The sequence below is a fragment of the Humulus lupulus genome, chromosome 5, assembly GCF_963169125.1.
Source record: "Humulus lupulus chromosome 5, drHumLupu1.1, whole genome shotgun sequence".
NCBI lineage: Eukaryota > Viridiplantae > Streptophyta > Magnoliopsida > Rosales > Cannabaceae > Humulus > Humulus lupulus.
Genome location: NC_084797.1, coordinates 232,741,201 through 232,766,824, shown reverse-complemented (window position 1 = coordinate 232,766,824; position 25,624 = coordinate 232,741,201). Strand labels below are relative to the sequence as shown.

At 27.7% G+C, this 25,624-nt stretch overlaps 3 protein-coding genes across 3 annotated transcripts; 2 read left to right on the top strand and 1 right to left on the bottom strand.

Moving 5' to 3' along the window:
• Positions 1–9,088: 9,088 nt before the first annotated feature.
• Positions 9,089–9,614, top strand: LOC133834055 (nuclear transcription factor Y subunit C-3-like). The gene has a single exon (XM_062263571.1). The coding sequence runs from the start codon at positions 9,186–9,188 to the stop codon at positions 9,546–9,548; it is 363 nt and encodes a 120-aa protein (XP_062119555.1). The 5' UTR covers positions 9,089–9,185; the 3' UTR covers positions 9,549–9,614.
• Positions 9,615–15,425: 5,811 nt separating this feature from the next.
• LOC133780069 (uncharacterized) lies at positions 15,426–17,780 on the top strand. The gene has a single exon (XM_062219949.1). It carries the CDS (start codon positions 15,426–15,428, stop codon positions 17,778–17,780), a length of 2,355 nt encoding a protein of 784 aa, XP_062075933.1.
• A 6,699-nt stretch (positions 17,781–24,479) lies between these two features.
• LOC133780068 (uncharacterized) lies at positions 24,480–25,247 on the bottom strand. Its single transcript, XM_062219948.1, has one exon. It carries the CDS (start codon positions 25,245–25,247, stop codon positions 24,480–24,482), a length of 768 nt encoding a protein of 255 aa, XP_062075932.1.
• Positions 25,248–25,624: the final 377 nt, after the last annotated feature.

The following is a 25,624-nucleotide window of genomic DNA, read 5'->3' as shown; positions in this document are numbered from 1 at the left end:
GAAGCTCTAAATAGCTACAATATACACGGTCATAAAAAAAAATTACACCGAAAACTGTTCACGGGACAAGAACACTGAGAGATTTACCAATAGTAGTTAAAAAAACCAAGGAAGAAAAATAGTTATATATATCAGCAACCATAAATATATGCACATATATAGTCCCTCCCTCCCTCGCATACCATATATCCCACATGAATCTAATGCGTGCAGCCACAGGCACTACCGGACACTACCACACTAACTCATTTCTCAATGCACACGTAACACTTTACCATTAATAACACATTCTATCTACTTCTCGCGGTGGTTCTTTCCCAGGGATGAGATTTTACACTCCACTCTCGCTACCTAAATTTGTATTTTTTTTGGTATGATATGTATCAAGGATTTAACATGTGGCCGCCTGGTAAGATATCGACACGTGTGTTTTCGCTCGCATTTAGCAGATCTAATTAATATTTATCACCTATATAAAAGTACTCGCCTCTTACAAAAAGATAACGTTAAGGAGTTTTCCCCAATATTGTTGTGGTGGAGGTTTTAATTGATCAAATTTATTTTTAAAATAATTAATTAAGTATTTAACATGTGGCCCAATAAATCTACTTAGAATTTCACAGCCAAAAGTGCTCGTTTGCTACAAAAAGGTAACATCAAAGACTTTTATCACCAAAATTTTATATTGATGGGGATATATGTCCAACAAATCAAAAAATTTACAAATTAAAACACATATACTTTATATTTCAACAAATTTATAATTTTTTCTAATAATGCAGTTGAAATTGATCATTATATAATCTACAACTCCCTGAACTTACATATCTCTTTGCCTCCAACTGCCGCCCTAGGTAAAGTCCTTATCTTAACTCCCAGCACTATATAATAGCCACTTTAGGACCCACTCTTCTTAGTTTTGTTAGTTGAAAATTTGTATACATAGTCCCACTTTTTAATTAGTTTTGTTTTGTTCTGATTGTTTATATATATTTTTTTGTTTTATTTTCCCACACTACATATATATATATCTATACTATGCCTCTCCAAGATGTATACTTATAATAATTAGTCATAAAAACAGTGACAAAATTGTGTTGGGCTTCCCATTTATATTACACATGAATATGATCCATGAAATCATCATAAATAATAAACCCCTTCTGATAAAATTGTCTTATTATTATCATTATGACATAAATTTTGTAACCTGAGACTAGAGCTAATTGATGAGTTCAAGAGTGACATAACATAACATAACCTTATATGATCGATCATATGTATAAAGTGATTTGAGTCCCACTCTATCATTAAAATTAATAACAAGTATAAAAGGAGGGTATAAGGTTGGTAATAATTTTATCATCAATAATAAGATAAATTTTTGCTATATATTAATTAAAAAATATATATTTACTAATAAGAATTGCATTAATAGGATATATATATATATACATGAATGATAATGCAAGCAAAGGTAGTGAAAATTGAAGACAAGGGTTGGACCACCCCAAGTAGCAACTGGAGCATTTTGACAAACAGCTTTCATTCACTGCTTGATGACCTAACAAAGTCGACAATGGTGCGCCCAGCCAGCAACTACTGCATATGCCATGATCGAACTGGCTAAGCTTAACCCACATTTGGGTGAGAACAGGCTAGCTATGGGTCCATTATATATGCACTATATCACAATATATACATACACACACAATATATATAACACTTTTTAATGCAATTAATGGCTAATATTGTGCCACCACCTTATCTCTATAGTGTTTTACATTCACACAACATGGAGGGACATATATGGATGTGATGTATAATTTTTTGTATCAATAATACTCAAAGTTTATAAAAATATTAGGGGTGTTCGTGGTGCGGGTGGTGCGGTTTTTCTCTAATTTTTTGGATCGCACCGTATTGGCGGTTTGAACAATTTTCCAAACTGCAACTCGTACCGCAAAAATGCGGTGTGGTACGGTGCGATGCGGTGTGGGCGGTTAATACCTATCGCCAAATAATTTAACAATTAAATATTATAATTAAGAAATATTCATAATAAATCTCATAACCATAGAGTGTTTAACAAAATAATTAAATGTACAATAAGCTAATAAACTTTAAGCAAAACAATAAAAATATAACAAACTGATAACAAAAAAAAATTGTAATATAAAAGTAAATATTATTTTAATTAAGGATGAATATATTTAGATTGAAGTAGAATATACGTTAACTTCTTATGAAATATTATATATTTTTTTCTAGATAATATGTATATTATATTATATAAATATTTATGCATTAACTTTATATGTAGTAAAATTGAAAAAAATAATATAAAAAAGTTAATATATATAATGATGTGGTGCGGTGTGGTTTGAACCACATTTATAAAATTTAAAATCGCAAATCGCACTATTTTTGCAATTATTTTCAATATTTTTTCCTTAAAAAAATTAAGCATTAAAATGCTATGCTTTTTAGGGGTGTTCATAAAACAGTACACATCGCAAATGATTCTAAACCGCAAATTGCAGTGCGGAGTGGTGCGGTGTAGACGGTTTGTGCGGTGGGTACGGTTTTATGAACACCCCTAAAAAATATAGTATTTTAATGCTTAATTTTTTTAAGGAAAAAATATTGAAAATAATTGCAAAAATAGTATGGTCGTTATTAGTTCTTCAATCGGTTATTTTTGTTAAATGTTGACTGGGGTGATACGTGGCTTGTTGTGATTTGTCCAATTTATTATTATTTTTTTTAAATAATAATTTAAATTAATTATAACATATATATTTGAATAAACTAATAAACATACCAAACTATTTTCTTTTTAACTAAATACTATAAATATTGATTTGATAGATATTTGTGTGATTGAATGAGGTCCCCTTGGCATGAAATATGCACTAAAATTTCCCAACATTAATGTTTCAATAATGGTCCTATGTACAACATAATAAAAACCATGCCAACCAAGAAGAAGCTGTGTGCTTAACCAAAAACATATATATTGTACTAATAATTAGTGGTAAAATTATTCAATGTGTATTCAATAAACTCTGAGATTTTCTTTATTTAAATCATATATATATATATATATTATATGTATTAATATAGATGTCATGAGCATTCAGTCATGAGATCAGATCTACTATAAATACAACATAAAAGTAATAAATGATATTTAATTACTATATCTCACTTTTGTAATTAAATAATTATCTGCATAGTTTTTACAGGTCTTTATTAAGCTGATCAATTAATTAGCAATAATAAAGCTGACCCAGAACCCAGGAGGGGTCACATACAAGAAAATAAGATATAACTGACAAAAAGAGGTGGAAAATTTGGGAGAGAAAGGAGAATAATAATATATAATAACATGGATAAAATTCTGAGAAAATAATGGAGAGATAATTTGTTGTGTTTTTTACTCATTCGTAGCAATGAAAAATATTAATTATTATACATTTATTTATATAAATAAATACATAAAATAATGGAGTGGGAAAACAATGAGGAAAAAAAAGGTGGTAAATTATTATGGTTGGAGAAAGGCAATACCGTCATGATCATAGAATAGTAAAAAGTGAGATAATGTTGTGTGTGTGTGTATATATATATACATAGAGAGAGAGAGAGAGAGAGAGAGAGAGAGAGCTAAAGATTCATGGTCCCATTCTTAAACCTAATTTATTAGTCAAGAGAGAGGGACCCTTAATCCACTTTGTCACTACCATATATATATATATATAACTTTTTAAAAATTCTTATATGAGTTTTATATACCAAAAGTAATTATAATGTTTTTTTCATTGGTTGGATGATGATCATACATATATATATAATTATTGATATTGGTCAATAAAACTAATTAATTGGGTTTCAAACCCATCAAAATGTTTGCTATATACGTGATCAAAGTGACCACCTTTAGGGGTTTATAATAATTAAGCTATCATATATGTGATCTTAAAAACCTAAGCATGAATAAGCAAGGGCTATAATCACAAGATATATACCATAGATAAATTTATGAAAATAAATCCTTCATTATATATAGTACTCGATCTCACTGATTTTAATTAACAAATTAATGCATAGCAATATCCATTTATATATATACTCGATATATATATATATATAAGTATATAAACATTTTACCCCTTAACAAATTTAACATCATTGAATGGTGTTTTTTTTTGGTTCCTTTTTTTCAAAGACATGTCCAGTTGCATGTTGATTCGATAATAAGTCTAGTATATAGCTAAAATACTTCCTTCCTCTGGGTCATTTTTATTAGAAAAATTATATACAGTAATATATATATGTGTTTATAATATAATGACAATATCTACCACCTAGCTTAATAATTATAATGTATCGAATTGAGAGTCGTTGAATATTTATTTATAGGTAAACCTAATTCAACAACCTGATGCGTTGGACGTAGCTAGAGCCTGTGTTAAATATGACCTCAAAGCTGCTCTTTTTATAATTAGTATTTATCTAATTAATCTAGTGTAGTTCGTATATAAATATATATATATGATAACTTAATCATAGGCTCATAATTAAACGAAGGAATTCAATAAAAACGATATGGACCAATAATATTAACCTGGTTCACGGCCAAAGCAGTGTTATCAACTATTGCCAATATATATATATATATAAGTTTATTGTACGTAATTAATGATTATATATATTGCTAAATTCCATGAATGATCCTAATTCATTCGTATTGGTTAATAATTATAGAACTCTAGTCCAAAACAAATAATCAGTGTTTCTTAACTTTAATGTATGTATTATGTTTACACGTTGCTATCTCTCATTGCCTTTTGGTCACATGAAGCTTCTTATATTTCTTCACTTTATATCTTTTTCTCACATGTGATGACAAGTACTATAGTTTATATATAAAAGTTCACACACATACATATATATAGATATATATATAGTTAGCTTGTAGATATAAAAAGTTCACAAATATACAGCTTAATCTTCTATTTATTCTTTTGTTTTTACTTTCAGTTTTTTGTTCTTCTTTTTGGGGAAAGAAAAGGACTAAGTTCAACAATGAACCACATAATTAAGTTTTAAAAAAAAACATAGAAAGATTATTAATGATGAGGTTGTGTGGTGACATGAGAGACAACAGAAAGTGCTCACGTGAAGGTGTGGTCTACCCCATCATATCCAAACATAACATTATATATATAAATATATATATTTATATATATGAGTGTATATAGTATTCATTCGAAAGGGTTCAAAGATATACTTTCCAAGAAGGATTTCCATTGCACCCCAACACCTCATGATTTCGTTTCACCCCATTTTTGTTCCATAAAAAAAAATCATTTGCTCAGAGAATAGATGCAAGAGCCACTAGAACTAGTGCTAAAGAGACACATATATAAATATGTACATATATAAAAAGAACAAATTAAAGATATGAAAAGAAGCAATCACGTGCTAGTGACAACCATATGTGTATAGATCGCACGTGAAGAAAAAAAATAACAAAGTAGTCTTTGATTAGAGAGTAGAGACCAACCATGATCACGATTAGTCACAATTTAGGATCAGAAATATATAAAATCTATATGTAGATATTATACAGGTAGAAATGTTTTTTCTATTTCTTTATTTAGTAATTTAATTTAGTTGGGTTTGGTTTGGTTTGTAAGATCTAAAACTAAAAGTATATTGGTTAGAGAATAAAGTCCATAAGATATGACAGTCTAGCCAAGAGGGGACAGCTCAATACTTTGTGGAAAAGAACCCAAAACTGAAAAGTTCAAATAAATAAAGCAAAATATGAAGGTGTAGAACTCCATCTTAAGTGGATGATGAATGATCCTCAGCTTGAGTTTGGGTAGTCTGGTCCGGCCCAATTCTGTATCAATTTGGGCTTTTCTTATTTGGGTCTTGGCCCATAGTTAGTGGTTTTGCAAATTTAGAAGAGAAAAGGGTCTCTTGCTAAAATGCCGATATTTTTTTTCCTGGTTTATTTATAGCAAAATGTATATACTTTTCTTTCTTAATTTATATATATCATGATATTTCATTATTAAGGAGCCAAGATTAATGTATCTTAAGGTGAAATTTTATTTCTTCAATAAACATATGTTAATACATATAATATTTAAATTTATATATATTTATTTTGATATAATATTAGGAGGCAATATAAATTTATACACATATATATTTAATTTTTTTTTTAAATATGTTAAAATTAAATAATTAAGGGGGAATGGCCGCCTCCCCCCTTTTTTTATTGCTCATAATATTTGTAGTTGACAATATCAATAATATTATATTATTATTATGTTTTAAAAAGAGGTGAGGTTTTTTTAATACTATTAATTATGTTTTTTTAGAGTCAACAAGCAAAATAGTCCCCAAAACAATTATTATTTAGATAAATATCCTATTTTTTAAAAAAATCAACAAACGGTCCAATACAACAAATTAGTATAGCGAAATTCTACATTTACCATGACCCTTTTTAACCTCTTTAGCCTTAGGTAAACCCTAATATTCACTTGGGACTTGGTGCAAAATGACAACTTAGGTAATCAACAATATAAAATTGTCATTTCTCTACAATTTTAAAAATGAGGACATTAGTTTCTTCATGTCATTATTTTGGGTCATTTACTATAATTTCTCTTTTTTTTATCCTTAAGAGATTAAGTTTTCATTATCTATTCTTTTTTTATTGATGATGAATGCTCTTATACTTTTTTCTAACGAGTAACAATAATAAAATGTAAGAAATGCAAAAAAAAAAAAATCAAATTTCCCTAACTAGTGAATATTTTTGTGCTTATACAAATTCAATATGTACAAGAAAATAATTTTTGAAATTTTATAAAAATTTATTGTTTATTCAGAAAAATGTAGAAAAAAAAGTGACAATATATAGAAACACTCGTAAAAAAATTGTTATTAACTTTTGAAGATTCAAAAGTAATCTTAAATTAATTCAAGTGCAAAATATATGGAATAAATTAAAATGCAATGTATTCCTCTCAAATTCTCACGAAAGGCAAAACAATATATATTAGAGAAATTATAGAAAATGACCCAAAATAAATGCATGAAGAAGTTAATGTCCTCATTTTTAAAATTGTAGAGAAATGACAATTCTACATTGTTGATTACTTAAATTGCCATTTTTATAATTTATTTATTTATTTAGGACTGTATGACTTTAATATAGTTGTATATGTATATTAGTTTTGTTTAATTAGTTTTTATTTTAAAGTTATATTGATTTTTTAAGTTTTTTATAGGTTGTTGGTATATTATTTTCCAATTAGTGTATATGTTTTTTGTGGTATGGTATATAATTTTTTTTTTGTGATATTTAGTTTCTATTTTATTATATACATAGTGGTAGTATATAATTTTGTATCATGGTATATACATTTTAATGGTAGTATATAATTTTGTTAGCATAGTATATATATATATTTTTTAGTAATAATTTTGCAAGTTTTGATGGTATATTATTTTTCAATTTAGTATATATATTTTGTGGTATGGTATATTATTCAACAACCCATAAAAAAACGAAAAAAAAATCAAAATAACTTTAAAATAAAAACTAATTAAACAAATCTAATATACATACCATAATATTAAAATATTTAGAATAAAACAGTAATTTGTCATATTTGGTAATATGTGATATTAAAGAGATGATTAGGCTATTTCACTATAAAATTAAAAACATGGACATTTACTTACTCTCACACACTATTAAGGGTCATTTTGCACCATACCCTTATATATTAACCTAAAGGTGCAGAAATTAAAAAATAATAAATAAAGTCAAAACAAAAAACCAAAAACAAAGTTTAACTTTATTAAGGCATTTAATATGTAGACTAAATTTTAACAATAGACCCCATGATATCGTAAATAATTCATTGTCAACCATCTCTATTTGGATCATCAATATTTAAGGCATATAAACATCCAAGATTGCTTGTCAAAGGAAACAAAAAATATGAAATTAACATACATTATTATTTTGGAAAATTTTAACCTATTGTCTATAAATATATTTATAGACCATATCTCAACAAATCAAACCTATATGACGTAGAGACAATCGAGTAAAATATATGAATATAGAGCTTAGGCCAAATCTCAACCAACCATTTTTTTATATACAAATTACAAGATAGCTTATATAACATATTAATAATAGGGTATGTTGTACTTTTGCTTTGTCTCATTACTTGTTTGGACTTTGCATTTTAATAAATTATTTTTTAGACTCTGTGTTTTGTAAAATTGATCAAATAGATCCCTAAACTCGATTTTGGTGATGAAAAAAATTTAAACTAAAATCACCAATAATTTACCAAACTAAAAACTCATAACAAAAACACAACCATCATGTCTAATAATTGTATTATTATATTCAATTTTTTGTTCATTAAAATTGGGTTTAGGAGTCTATTGGAATCATTTTACAAAGGACGTGTCCAAAAAGTAATTTGTCAAAATACAGGCTCCAAACTGAGACAAAACATAGGGTAAAAAAAAATATAAATACATATATATATTTATGTATTAAGATCTAGTTGAATAACCTACATTATAAAATTAGTCAATTAATTTGGTTGAAATATTGGGCAGCCATGCCAACTAGTGACAAACCACTTATTTAAATTTATATGATTTGTCACCCACGATCAATCTCTCTATGTACAATAATTTGGAAAGACTATTACATATGAAGATGACGTTGCCCTAAAATCACAAAATTTCAAAGTTGTAATACATAAATATATATATATATATGTAGGTCTCATATCTTAATTATATATTTTTTCTTTAGTCAATAACTCCGTATATAGCTATATAACTAGTTCAAGTACATGATCATCACATACATAAATTAATGTTTATAATGCAAAACCTTTATTATGGGAAAAGCACATTAGTATATGCCTTATACACACACATATATATCGCCGGCTAATTAAGCAGGCTCTGGCCGGCCCACATATAAACACACACATATATATACACTCACATGTATTTGTAACATATATATATAGAGGGAGTACTAGTACTAGTACTTGTATATATATAGATATATTTATTGTAAATTAAAAATAAATAAAAAAAGAGAAATAAAATTAATGAGGCAAGCGGGAACATATTCAGGAATAAGATTTGGAGGGAATAATGGGGGTCATTGTCTGCCATTGGCAAGGATCAAGAAGATCATGAAGAGCTCTGGGAGTGGTGACGAAGTGAAAATGATATCAGGAGAAGCTCCTATTGTGCTTGCCAAGGCTTGTGAGCTTCTTATCAAAGACCTCGCACATAAATCTTGGACGCTTACGCTACAAGGCAAGAGGAGGATTCTTCACAAAGACGACGTCGTTTCGGCTGTTGTCGCCACTGATGTCTTCGACTTTTTAGTTGCCTTGGTTTCTCATGAAGATCATCTCTTGACGTCCCCGGCCGATGAAAGAGATCAGGCAATCTTCCACGAATAATAATCTTTATTCGGATTATATTATATATATTATTCTCTTTATTATAAGTATTTACATATACTTGCATTCTTTAAGCTAGTAATATATACTATATACTATATACAATGTAACGTTTACTTAATGTTTGTAGATATAAATTATTACTACACATATTAATTCATAAATATATATATTGTTATATATGTACTATTAAACGTTGAAAAATCCAATAGGTGTACGTGTATAATGAAGGTTTTCTTTTTCTTTTTTTTTTAAAAAAAATTATCATTTCGATGGACCAGCTCATTAAAAGATAAACTTTTATTATATTTATATATAGGTACTACTTAGAAATGACCTACAATTTATTTAGTTTTAAAATTATAAATATTGTTTATAATTTTAATAAAAATTGATTATCTGTTTTAAAAATATATATATAATAGAATTAATTATAGTTCTATAGTATATATAAATATTTATAACAATAATCTATATATAATACAATAATATTTAAAAAAAATTAATATTAAAAATAAAATAAGAATAGAAAAAGTCACAGTATAGGCTGTAGTATACATTCATCAACTATTTTTAGTTTCCAATGTATCTCACAATGTCTTTTGGTGAATTTGATGAAGAAAAAGAGCTTCAATCACTTGATAAAAAATAAACTATCACACAAATTTATAAGATAAAAGAATGATATGTATGCATTTATTATTTTTAAATAAATATGATTTAATTATTTAAATTATCATAAAATATCTTTAAAATATCATATTTTAATTAATTAAATTTTTTTGTTTAAGTTTATGTTTGTTTTAGTTTTTGAATTTGGCAGCGACAACAAAATATTATATATTATATGTTTAATATAATATTAAGTTTAAGTTTAATTAAATTTTATTTAAGTTATAAAATATATAGTTTTATTATTTTTAAATAATTATCATTGTAAAATATCTCAAAAATATTATATTTTAATTTGTTTAATTATTCATTTATTTAATTTTATTTAAGTTTAAGTCATGTTTACAATCTACCGTTAAATATAATAATATTTAGTTAAATATAATAATATTTCGTTAAAATTAACAAAAAAATAAAAAAACAGTTAAAACAAAAAATTTATGTTATCTGCATACTTTTTATATAGAAAAGATATATACTGCAAAGTATCTTATTTACATGTTATTATTTATTTTTAAGAATTTTTTAATAATATCTCTCTTCTTTTTTTCCTTCATCTTTTTATTTACATTTGAAACAAATACAAAAATATTTTAAATATGTATAATTCAAATGATATAAATAAAAATAGAGAAGAGAAGAGAAGCCCATGTATATTGTATTAAAAAGTTAGATGTATAATAATAATAATAAAGGAACTTTTAGTAATGTATTTTACATAATCTACCACTATAAAAGTCATTAGAAGTGTTTATAATATCTGAGTATTTTTATAACTATATAGAAGTGTTTAACACATTTGAGATGTCATAATATTTGAGTCCAAGACTATGAGGAGTGGCACAACTACAGCTCAAAGGTCCTAAAAGATCATATTATACCCTTCTGTTTAGCTTTAAAATAATATATACAGTTAATCTAAGAGGCACATTGTAATTTTTACAAAAATGCTCAAACTTGTTATAAAGTTTCAGATTTTTGTCTCTTGTAAGCACATAGAAAACTCTACTAGCTCTTCTATTATTCTTTTCTTTCAAAACGCATCATTAAAATCTATTTTCTTTATTTTATACATCAAATTTTTATATTACACCAAATTTCAACTTATTTATATTTTTTTTTACATCATTTAAATATTATATTTGTAAACATTTTTATTAATTAAAATAATAAAAATCTAATAAATTGGGAGAGAAAATGAAAGAAAAGTGAATTAAAAAATAATTTTTTTTAGAGAAACTCTAAAAAATCTATTAATGTGAAGAAAGATATAAAAAAAATATAGAGGAGCTCTATTTTGGATCATGGGTTTAAAAGAGCTGTTGCAAGACTATTTAGTTACAATTCTTCAATTTTTTTAAAGAAACAATTTTTTTAAAGGACGTGATGTGAGTGCTCTACTTTCTTCCACTCTCTCTTATGATTAGGGTTCCAGCATCAAAGACTATAAACTATTAAACATAATTTAGTATGTAAAAACAAGTCAAAGTTAAAAGGCTTTGATTTGGCTTGTCCAATCATGTTAAATGTTGTTTATAAAATTGTCGCATATTGTTACAAACATGTAAACTTTAATTATAAAAAAATTATGTTACAAATTTGTAAATTTTGTTTAAAAATAAAAATCGCATTTATGGTTATGGTCCTTCATATTTTTGTAACTTTTTCTAGATTCCATATTTTTTTTTTTAATTAATTCTCAAGTATATTTGTAAGCTACCCATTTTTTTTAAGACTAACAAAAAAAAAATATTTTTACAGAAAATACTTAATTTTGCTAAAAATTACACTTTTATGGTCAAATGTTTTTTTTTTTCAATTTTACGATTTTAACTAAATTTTTACGTTTTTGTACTTTAAAAATCATATTTTGTAGGTATTTTTTAAGAAAAAAAAAACTAGGAACCATAAAAAAGTAAATATATATATATGCATTTAAGAAAAAATCCAAAAAAAAAAAAGAGTTAATTACATCTTCCACTGTAATCTAAAAAAAAATTCGTTTTATACAGTACAGTTAACAAATTACAAAAATACGGCATTCACTACATACCACCCGTGTATATATATATATATATTAACCCTTTGTTTTACTTTGTTATTTTAATTTTTAATAAGAATTAGGCATATCAAATAATATAATAATAAAAGTAATAATAATTATAGTTACTACCTTCAAAAATTTTTTTTTTTTTACAGAAAATACTTAATTTTGCTAAAAATTACACTTTTATGGTCAAATGTTTTTTTTTTTCAATTTTACGATTTTAACTAAATTTTTACGTTTTTGTACTTTAAAAATCATATTTTGTAGGTATTTTTTAAGAAAAAAAAAACTAGGAACCATAAAAAAGTAAATATATATATGCATTTAAGAAAAAATCCAAAAAAAAAAAGAGTTAATTACATCTTCCACCGTAATCTAAAAAAAAATTCGTTTTATACAGTACAGTTAACAAATTACAAAAATACGGCATTCACTACATACCACCCGTGTATATATATATATTAACCCTTTGTTTTACTTTGTTATTTTAATTTTTAATAAGAATTAAGCATATCAAATAATATAATAATAAAAGTAATAATAATTATAGTACTACCTTCAATAAAATAAAATAAAATAGAGTAATTTATTTTATTTAAAATAAATATATTTATTAATATTTATACAATTACTCAAAAAATAAATAAATATTTATACAAATTACAATATACTGTTAATTAAAATTAACATTAATAACTATATATTACAATATATAGTTAAAGATAATCACAATATTATTATTCTTTATAAAAATATTATATATATTTTTTAAATCATAGCTAGTCAAGTCTTAACACTCCATGTTAAACCAAAATCATAATCTAATCCAAGTTTCAAGTTTTGTTACAAAAATATATTTAAAGTTAAAAAATTAGTTTTGTAAATCTTTGTAATAATCATGTTAAATAATTTTATAAATATTTATGTAAATGTGAGTTACAAAAATAAATTCTTTAGTTGTGAAATTAGTTTTGTAAATTGTTGTTACAAAAATGTAAAACTTGTTTAAAGAAAAATATTATATTTCACCACTATATTCAATAAAGTGTTTTATAAATAATGAATATCTTAAATTTATATTTTTAAGTTGTATAGCATAAATATGATGGTTCATGTAATTTTTTGGTACAATATTGTAACAATATGAAAAAGTATAATAATTTTATGTATATTTTGTTTATGATTTCTTAACTATAAAATATTTTCGTAAATATTAGTTACAAAAATATATTTCTTAGTTGTAAAACTAGATTTGTAAATTATTGTTACAAAAATAAAAAATTTAGTTACGAATTTGTTTGTAAGTTTTATCTACAAAAAAAAAATCTACAATTCTATAACTGATTTTGTAAATATTATTTACAAACGCGTAACAGATATTTATAAGTTCGTAACATATATTTACTAGTTTGTAAACGTTGATCACAATAAATTGTATTTTACAGCTTTTATTTATGATTTTGCCACTCTGTATTTACAATTTTGTCATTCCGTGTTTTTATCCAAAAATTCCGTATTTTTGTATTGTACCGTATTTTTCAGATTTTTTTTAACTTTTAGTGCATTTTTGTAAATTTCCCAAAAAAAAAAAAGCACACTGCTGGGCTTGGACTGGGCCTTTTACTGAATATCATGGGCTCGCTAAGACTTGGCCTTTTCATCTTTCTATTTGCCGAGGGTAATATAAGAAACGACGGAATATTAACAAAACGACAACTATATGAAAACGACATTAAAATTAAAACACAACAATTAGAAACAGGGTTTTCTTGCAAGCTTTGTGACATTCATTTTTACTTGTACTAATGGATATTGATTTAGTTTTGATAACCATACATCTTCTTAATTATAACCCAAAAAAAAGAATTAATCAAGGTCACAAATATAACCGAGTCATATATGAAGATTATTGTATACATAAGATATGATAATGGCCAGACAACTTAGACAAGACTTTACAATACATGTAGAGAAGAATAAGCTGTATGTATAGATAAACAAGATAGTTGAATAACTAACATTATTAGGCAGAGAATAAAGCAAACACAAAATTGTCATCACTAATACCAAAACCATTAGTATGAGCATGAGCACGAGCATGAGAAGAACGATGGTGATGAGGTTTCTTCATCTTCTTCTGCATCATCAGGGGCGGAGCCAAGTGGGGGCATGTGGGGGCACGTGCCCCCAGTCTTATTTATCTGTTTTTTTTTTATATATATAATTTTTTTAATATTTTTTTAATATAAAACTTAAAATTGGTAAACCCTCCCATTTGTCTTTCACTTTCTTGATCTTTGTGCTTGTTCTCAGCACTGTGAAGTTAAGGTAAAAAAAAAAGAGCTTAAAAGCTTTGTTTTCTTCACGTATAAGTTTGATTTTGTTTTGATATTTAATTTGATTATCTTTCTAATTTATTTTTGCTTTTATTGTTTAGAAAAAATTTCAGATTGTATATGGAGATGGTGGTTCAACAAGAAAGGGAATACAAGTAAAATCTATAAAATATGTATTCTTGTAAGTATTCAAATGATTTGGGTTTCTCTGTTTTTGAAACTTGTTTTTTTGGGTCTTTTTTTGTATTGGGTCTCTCTCTCTCTTCTTTTTGTTTCTGGTTTTGAGTTGATCAAACCAAGTTTTTATCTTTTTAAGTTTGTTCTTGATTTTGGTTGTCTTAAAAATTGTCTTTTTGCTCAACTTAACTGTAACCTGCTGCAGATTTTTCAAGCAAAAAATTAGCTTTCATTCCAAGTATATATTTTTTAAGGATTACTTTTTAAATGAATATATAAATAGTGGTGTTAAATCTAACTTTACTGTTGTGATTGTACATTTTCGGTAGATAATTATTTTAAGGACTAGTGATATTATGCTTCCAATGTTTGTATTAGTAAATAGCATTAAACAACATAATCAGGTTCAGGGGAACCAAATACAACACTGAATTGTTGAGAATTAGTGCTTGCTGAGTTTTTTATTGGTAAAATCAATGATAGTGTTTAATTATGCTGAAAGAATTTATGATATACTACTATATATCATATATGCTTCTAGTGATGATTTCTCTATTTGTATATTGGTATGAAAGTGCATGACATATTGCACTTTTATTTTATTATATCTTTACTAAGTTTGACATAATTTTTTTAAATACAGATATGGATAAAGATTTGAAAAGAAAATTAGAGCTTCCATTTTTTGGAAGAAAAAAAGCAAACAATGATGCAAATGCAAAGACAAGTAAAGAAGAATTCAATCTTGGAGATCTTCCTACTGATCCAGGTTTAAGGATCCCAATTTTGAATTATAATCCAAATATTCGAGACCAAGTTAGAAGACATTATATGCAAATGGGTCCTTGTCAACCTCGACATCATGATTTTCCCAAGAAAAAATGTGGACAAGCATTTAGAATATTTAATCCTGATTGGTTTGATGATTATAATTGGTTGGAATATAGCATAGAAAAAGATGCTGTATTTTGTTTGTGGTGTTATCTTTTCAGACCAACCGGTGGTAAAAAGTTGGGCAACCAATCTTTTGTTATTGAAGGGTTTTCAAATTGGAGAAAGATAGAAAGATTGAGTACTCATGTTGGACATGTTGGTAGCAAGCACAACCAAGCTCGTAGAAACTGTGAAGCCTTGATGAACCAAAAGCAACATATTGAAACTATTATTTCTAAGCAGTCAAGTCAAGTTAAAAAAGAATATCGAACCCGGTTGGAAACATCTGTGGTGTGTGTACGGTATCTTTTACGACAAGGACTTGCCTTTCGTGGCCATTATGAATATCTAGACTCAACAAATCAGGGTAACTTCCTAGAGCTTTTACGATTTGCAGCTTATTTTAATGATGATGTTAGAATTGCTACACTAAAAAATGCTCCTGAAAATCTGAAATTAACATCACCCGATATTCAGAAAGACATCATTAATGCTGCCGCAGTTGAAACTACCAATATTATTATCAAAGATATTGGAGATTCTCTTTTCTCTATTTTAGTTGATGAATCTCGTGATATATCAACAAAGGAGCAAATGGCTATTGTGTTGCGTTATGTGGACAAGAATGGACATGTGATTGAACGCTTTATAGGCATTGAACATGTTCCTAACACTACTGCTTTGTCTCTTAAGGCTGCAATTGATAAACTATTTTCAAGATATGGGTTGAGTATATCAAGACTAAGAGGACAAGGTTATGATGGAGCAAGTAATATGCAAGGTGAGTTCAACGGTCTTAAAGCACTTATTTTGAAGGAAAATCCTTGTGCTTTTTACATTCATTGTTTTGCACATCAACTTCAATTAGCGCTTGTAGCTGTGGCCAGAAGACATATTCAGATTGATTCACTATTTTTTTTTACTTCTAGTGTGGTGAATGTTGTTAGTGGGTCATCTAAGCGTTGTGATATTCTTCAAGATAATCAGATTAAAATAGTTGCGGAAGCACTTGAAAATGGTGAGATTTCAAGGGGACGTGGTTTGAATCAAAATACTTCTCTTAAACGCTCTGGAGACACACGTTGGGGTTCACATTATGGTACGTTAATGAGCTTGATTACTATGTTTTCATCTACAATTAAAGTTATTGAAACAATTGTTGAAGATGGATCAAGTGAACAAAGATTTGAAGCAAAGAATTTGTTGGAAACGATGCAATCATTTGATTTTATATTTAGTCTCCATTTAATGAGAACCATATTGGGTGTTACAAATGAGTTGTCAAGAGCACTACAAAGGGAGGATCAAGATATTTTAAATGCCATGTGCTTAGTTAAGATATGCAAGCAACAATTACAAAACATGCGGGAGAATGGGTGGGATTATCTGCTTGATAAAGTCTCTTCATTTTGCAAAAAGAACGACATTAATATTCCCAAGATGGATGATATTTGGACACCTCGAGGTAGATCACGACGCAAATCTCATGAAATTACAAACTTGCATTTCTTTCGTGTGGAGCTATTTTATTCAGTGATTGATATGCAACTTCAAGAGCTAAATAATCGTTTCAATGAGGTGAATACTGAATTGCTTGTATGCATGTCATGTTTGTCTCCTATTGATTTATTCTATGCTTTTGACAAAGAAAAATTAATTCGATTTGCCGAGTTTTATCCAGATGATTTTTCTGCTTTTGAAATCTTGGCACTAGATGATCAACTTGAGACTTACATTGTTGATATGCGCACAAGTAAAGAGTTTGGAGATTTGAAAGGCATTGGTGATCTCACAAAAAAAATGGTTGAAACAAGAAAGAATAGGGTATATTTTTTGGTTTATCGTTTGTTAAATTTAGCGTTGGTATTGCCTGTTGCTACAGCTACAGTTGAGAGATCATTTTCTGCCATGAACATTGTGAAGAACAAGTTACGCAACCGAATGGGAGATCAATTGATAAATGACAGTTTGGTTGTATACATCGAGAAAGAAATTTGTGATGCTATAGATAATGAAACTATTATGCTACGCTTTCAAAATATGAAAACTAGACGAGGAGAGTTGTAATTTTTTATTTTGCTAGAATGATAATTGTAATTGACTTTATATTTAATGTATTATTTTTATGTGCCCCACTGCAATTGAATCCTGGCTCTGCCACTGTGCATCATCATCATCATGTTCTCCTCATTATTTTTATTATTATCAGATGATGATACTACTGCCATCTTTGAGCTAATAATATTCTTCTCTTTCCCTGATGGTGATGATGATGATGATGATAAAGCTGCTTTTCTCTCCATTCTCCTCCTCACAACATACTCTTCTGGAATAAAAACATCCATTTTTTATTCTCCAATATATGAAAATGATGTTCCCAAATGGTTAAGATCATAATGAGAATATATATATATATATATATATTGTGTGTCTTGTTAATTCTTAACTCCAAAGTACCCCTCGACTGTGGAAGAGTGAGAATATGAGTTGGGAAAGTTTATGTGATATACCATGGGCGTTTTGGGAGTTCCACCACCCCATGTTTTTTATTCAAAGCAAACAGTATAAATATATATATATATATTTATATATATTCATTCCCTACATTATTAATTATTAATGAAATAATTTCCAATGTGGATACAGTTGTGTGCACATTTGGGTTTTGGGGAAAAGAAATAAAGAAAAAAGTACATTACAACATTACATGTGTAAATTGTGCAGAGATAGCATGTGTAAAGTTGACAACTTTGTCTTTAGACGAGTGTTACACTACTACACTCACTACAAATTGACCGTACTTCAAACTACTTTTTTTTTCCTCAAGATCAACCGTTCAAAAATTGACCTTAAAACTGATAAATTATGTTGATAAAGATAATTATATTTACAAAAATGATATTCATACAAATGCAACCATCATAATTGTTGTTAAGGTGGATGTATTAATAATTATCGTTCAAAATTAAAAATAGAATTTATATTTAAAAAAATTATAAAAACGAATTAAAGCGCAAAGACCATTTAAATGTGTGTAACAGATGATTTGATAGAAATTTTAGCAAAGAAAAATTAAGACTGGATGTCAAAAATAATAAAACAAGTTACGTCAAATAATAAGGTTAATACTAAAAAATTTAAAGCCATATACATATACAGATAAATTTTATGGTGTACCCCTTGTTTTTTGATATACGAAGCACCATGTGCATATTTTTGGTACTATGATAAATTTTAATGTAATTTTTTTTATGACGGTGTATATTTTAGTTATTTAGAGTATTCTATAATTTTTTTAGAAATTTTGAATGATTTACAGTGCCTAAAATAGGGTTCAAATAAGTTATTTTCTACGTGCATAAAAAAATAGTTATTTGTGCAACAAATTATTTAAATATTGTTTTCGGTATTGTAAATTATTTAAAATTTTCCTAAAATTTGTATGATGTCTAAATAATTACAATGTACACGATTATAAAAAAAAAAATTACAATGTAAATCATCTAAGTACTACAAATGCGAGGGGAGTATGGCACACCACTTTTGCGGTGCACCATAAAATTTTCTTATATGTTATCAATTAATACATTTTTTCTAATAAATATTAGTTATAAAATTAGAAGTGGAGAATATGTACAATTGTGAGAAGATCGAATAAAGAATGAAAGACTAAAAACAATTACATATAATTTTTTTTTAAAATATGGGATGAACTTGTAAAATGTAATAAAGAATAATATTAGTGGTTGGAACTGATTCTTGATCTCATGCTTTTACGTATGACATAATTATTTCGACGTTGATTTTTTAATCGACCTCTAAGTGTTGGAATGTCAGTTTTTAATCCATGTCTCATGCTTAATTATAGCAGTGACATTAATTAATTAAAGTCATAATAATAAATTTTTCATATTGAACAATCATAATAATCGGTCAATTTAATATATCTATCAAGTCTTTTTGTTTTTTTTTTTGGTTGCTAATTTTAACTTTTATGATATTGCTTTAACAAATTCTTGGATTTGCTATTACATAAAAGTATTGTAGGGTTATAAATTCGTTTAAAAGAAGGTGTCTGAAAAGTTACTTTTAAGTCAATGAACCATGTGATTGAATCAAACAAGTGAATAATAGAGAAACACTAAGAAAGTAAAGAACAGCAAAATTTTTACAAGGTTAATTAATAAAATAAACTACTTTTTGGGCACAAAAACTGGGGTAAAATTCTTTCACTATATCAAACTTCCTTCTTTACAAATTACAACATCCACACACTAATTTGCTAAAGAAAACATGTATCATATAGAAAGATTTACAATCACATATACTATTGAGTCTCCCACTCACTGTACATTCTTCTAAATTCCTTAGAAATTGTGTTGAAATCCCTTCAGTTTTTTTATCTCTGAAATCCCTTCAGAAAACCTAGAACAGATCCCCTTATTCTTCACCTTCAAGTATGTTGAATCAAGCTCCAAGAAAGAAGTTTCAAACCCTAACCAAAAACTTGCATCAAAAACGAGAGAAAATAAAGAATACAACAAAAACTCTCTGCAAAAATCAGTTGGTCGGTCACAGGTTCAAAACTAAAACCAACTTGTATATATGATCAGGTAATTAATCCTAACAGAAACTCCAAACAACCAACTAAACAAAATTAGGTAAAAATTTATAGAAAAATATTTATCATACGTAACAAGTGTAAACACTGAGATTACCAGATGCAACCAATACATAATCCAGATGCATCTCAGGAATCATGATTTATCATATAAAATCTACTGCAGAAAAATATGGTTATTACATTATCAATAAACAATGACATTTATATATATATACAGGGAACGACTACAACACATTCTGTTTTTTTTACAACACCAGTGCATCATTTTTCTATTTTCGACACCTGGATAGATATAATCCAAAAAAAAATTATATGACGGTGTACATTGTAGGTATTTATAATATCCTGCAAATTTTCAAGAAATTCTGAATAGTTTACGAAGCCGAAAATAGAGTTCAAACTGTCAAACTTTACACTCGCACACAAAAAAACAGGCACGCGTGCAACAGACAGTTTAGACCATGTTTCGGTACCATAATTTATTCAAAATTTCTTGAAAATTTGTAGGATGTTCTAAATAGGTATAATGTACACTATCATATAAAAAAAATTGAGATTATAATTATTCAAGTGCCGAAATAGAAAAATAATGTACTAGTGTTGCAAAAAAAAAATGCGTCGTGTTCGCTTCCTATATATATTTGTTAAGGATTGCCTCTATCTAGTTTGGTTATAGAGATTCTTGATATGAGATTCCAAGACTTTGAGTGAATGGGAAAACAAGTCTAAGGAATAACATGTGAATTGAACGATATGATATGAGATCAACAAATATTCTAATAACATAAAAGTGTGAGTTTTTGGCTATGTTTGGTAGAGGTTAAAAAACAAGAGGGACGAAAAATAGAATTAGGAAACTGAGTAAAAATAAAAATAAACTAATTCAAAATTTAGCGCGTTAAATTTACTCTCATATTTATTTTATTTTTAAAAAAATCTTTAAATATTTTCCCTCTATCTTTATTATTTGTTTTCACTATTTTTTTTCTTTCTCCTACAAAATAATTTATTATTAGGATTTATTACAAAGTGACTTTTAATAGTGTATGAAAATAATTAAATATTTATATTTTTTATTTTGTAATAAAATAGTCTAATCACCTTTTTACTATTACATATTATCAAATAATATGCTTTTTAATAAATTATTATTTTATTCTAAATATTTTAATATTATGGTTTATGTATATTGGTTTTTATTTTATAATTATTTTTATTTTTTTTCATTTTTTATGAGTTTTTGAATAATATAGCATACCACAAAATATATATACTGAGTTAAAAAATAATATACCAACAAAATTTATAAAATTATTACTCAAAAATATATATTTTATGCTAACAAAATTATATATTATTATTAAAATGTATATATATCATGATACAAAATATTAAGTAAAATAAGATAGAAATTAAATATCATAAAAAAATGATATATTATACTATAAAACATATATACACTAGTTGAAAAATAATATAACAACAACCCATAAAAAATTTAAAAAACCAATTTAATTTTAAAATAAAAACTAATATACATATACAACTTTATTAAAGTCATATACTGCTAAATAAATAAAAGAATTATAGAAAAATATAATTTAGATAATTAACAATATAAAATAATCATTTTTCTAATAGCAATGTATTGGATCATTTCCTATAATTTCCTAATTATGTCAACTAAATATATCTAAATCTCCAAGTCCAAAGCATAAAACTTGGTCGGTTAGTATGTGTCATGTGACATCCCTGATTAATTAATAATGTATATATAAAATAATAATTGTTTGAGGATAAGATAAATAGTTAATTAATATTACCACCACAAAAAGTAGAAAAAACAAAACAAAAAATAATTTTTTTTTAATATAGATAAATAAATAAGTGGAATCCGTTATGATCATAAGGTAGAGATTTAACAGCACAAATCCATAGAATATTTCTAACAACATAAAATATTCTGTGTTCGGATATTTTCTTTTTTAATTTCAAAGACTCAAAAAATGAGGAGAAAATGTTGACAAATTGACTAGAATAGTACATACATGGTATGGCCATAATTTAAGACTTTATGACCTTTTTCAAGATACTTAGCAAAAAGCATCTTAAATAAATTAATAATTTCTTTAATTATTTTTTATTTCTTTGATAGTTAGTTTGGTTAAACCGTGGTCATATAAAATTATAACAGCGGGCTTAGATCTCAATGAGATTAAAAAAATGTTGCTATAAAGTTTAAATTTGTAACATATGATATTCTATGTTCATTATCATAAAATTAAGAAAAATTGGTGGAAATAGATCTACCATCGAACCACTATCGAGCTAAGTCATTTTTTCATGAAAAATCATGATTTTGAAGGTCTCATCGAGCTGGCATCGAGCACCATCGAGCCACCATTCACTGGGGCCTTCAAGATCAAGATTTTCATGAAAAAATGACTTAGCTCGATGGTGGTTCGATGGTAGCTCAATAATGACTCGATGGTGCCCAATGCAATTTTTGTAAGAGACATAATTTTTCACTCTGGTGTCCGTTTGGGGTGATTTTTTTTTTTTTTTAATTTTGGGTATTTTTTCAAGATCTACACGTTTGAAATGTTAATATGCACATTTGGGAAGTTTAAAACTTAAAAATATACCAAAAGATGTCTTAAACATGAGGTATGTTTGCAATTTTCTATTTTGTACAAGTGTTACACTTCCCAAATGTGCATATTAACATGTCAAACGTGTAGATCTTGAAAAAATACCCAAAATAAAAAATATATATCACCCCAAACGGACACCCGAGTGAAAAATTATGTCTCTTACAAGAATTGCATCGAGCACCATCGAGCACTATCGAGCTACCATCGAACCACCATCGAGCTAAGTCATTTTTTCATGAAAAATCATGATTTTTAAGGTCTCATCGAGCTGGCATCGAGCACCATCGAGCCACTATCGAACTACTATCGAACCACCATCGAGCAAAGTCATTTTTTCATGAAAAATCATGATTTTGAAGGTCTCATCGAGCCGGCATCGAGCACCATCGAGCAATGTCGATTTTTTGTAGATTTCAAAGTTTCAGATCTGAAAAAAATCGCAAAAAAAACCCAAAAATCATGTCCAAATCTGTTCGAAATATAATATTTAGTGTGGTGGTGGTGTTGTGAGGTGAGAGAGAGTGAAATAAGAGAGAGAGAGAGGGAAGAGAGAAGAGAGAAGTAAGGAAGAAGTGGAAATGACATTTTGGGTAAAGTGCAAAAAAATAACATTATTTTTTAAATTTTAATATGCCTAGCATTTTTTTGTAATTATAACTTTTATCAAGCATATAAATTGAAATTTCCCTTCTCAAATGGTAACCTCAATATAAAAACATCCCTAATATGATAATACAATGGATACTAATTAATGAAGAATACAAGTCATCCTGACCCATATTAATGGAAACTAATGGTTATTGAGGTTATCATAATCATTATATATTATGGTGATTATAATATATTAATTAATTAATATATAATGGGTATATATTGGTATATATCATTATACCTGAATATGATTATAGTTTCTCTTATCCATGTATTAATTACTAATGTATCATTAATCATAATTCCTGATTAACTAATAGGAACAATGGAATGAGGTCGTAATAATGATTAATACAAATCTTCTCTTGTATTGGGCCATTGTATTAGTTAATGGTATTAATTTGTATTCCGGTAGGGCGAAATGGTTGAAAGTTATATACATTGAAATTTCCATGTCGTCTTCTGGTCATGGCCATATTTCATCAAGAATGATGCCATTTGTGCTAAACATAAGTTTTTCCAGCTATCGGTGTTCAGGGTTTCCGATGACAACCATTGAGTATTCGCTGGATCTGTATACTTGAACATTTGGTGTAAATTTCAGATCAGGGCTGACATTTAGCTTTAGTAACAAAATGGTGTAGCACTTTGTTGGATTTGCCACGTTTTTATCAGCTGGATAAGAGAGACCAACCGGTCTTTTGTTGCAGACCTTTTCCCATTGTTGGGTGAGCAGATCATTCCAATCAGATAAAGGCTTGAACCATTGCAATAGATCCATGGGATGTTGGTATGTCGGGCGGAGGTCAGCCTTTGCATGTAGCTACGAACCGATGTTCAAAGTCCTATGGTGTGAACCTCAATAGCAATAGTGTAGGAGCTCATTAAGTACCAGAACATGTGGGTAATCTTTTTTGGCATAAAAATGGTATTCTCCATGTGAAGGAGTTTGGCAAATGGGTACTTTGGATGGAAGCCTAACTCTTTTGCCATTGATTTTCCATGACCTCTAATAAGGGTAGATTGGATATCTAGGGCATTTTGGATGGCCTTTATTTCTGGGGTTTTGTTGTTGATAACCTTTTGGACATCTTTTGGAAATGTAGAGATGATTGCTGCAGGGTTTGCCATGAAAACTAGAGGGATGGGTTGTTTAGTTTCTGGGGAGATTATATTTATAGTACTCCGGTTTGGCCTTGACAGGAAATCTGGGATGGTGTTTGATTTTCCTTTGATGTGTTTGACTTGAAAGGTGTAACGAGAGAACCACGTGGCTAATCGGAGTAATTGGGCATTGACAGCTTTGTTTTGCTTGAATGTGAGCATTCCTTCAAAGGATGAGAAATCGATTTCTACCAAAAAATTATGACCGATGAGGTGGAATTCAAACTTCATTATTCCCATTTTGATCGCCAAGATCTCTTTTAGTGTAGAGTGGTAGTGGAGTTGGGAATCTTTGAATGCTCCGCTCTTGTACCCGCACACCTTTCTTTTGCTGTTGGTGTCCTCCTCTAATAGGACCGCTCCCCAATTCTTATCGCTAGCGTCAGTCGGCAGGATTCTTTTTCCATCTGATGGAATCTGAAGTGGTGGTAAATCTTTCATTAACTCTTTGAGGGTTTTTACCGCTTCTGTCTGTTCTTTAGCCCAAGGTGGGGAATCTTTTTAAAGCATCTTGGTTAATGAGCTGGTGAATCCTGACAGGTGGGACACGAAGTCTCTGAGGTAGTTCACAATCCCTAGGAACTGTTGGACTTGGGTCTTTGTGAGGCCTTCATTTGGAAATTTGTGGAGTTCCTGGGCTATGTGAGGTTGGGCTTCGTACGTGCCATTTTGCAATTTCATCCCTAGGAACTCGATTTTGGGCTGGCCCAACACCATTTTCTTTTTTGATAACATTATTCCATACTTTTCGGTGATACCAGCAAATTGGGTTAGGAGATTGGTATGGGATTTTATATCAGGGGAAAATAGGAGGATAT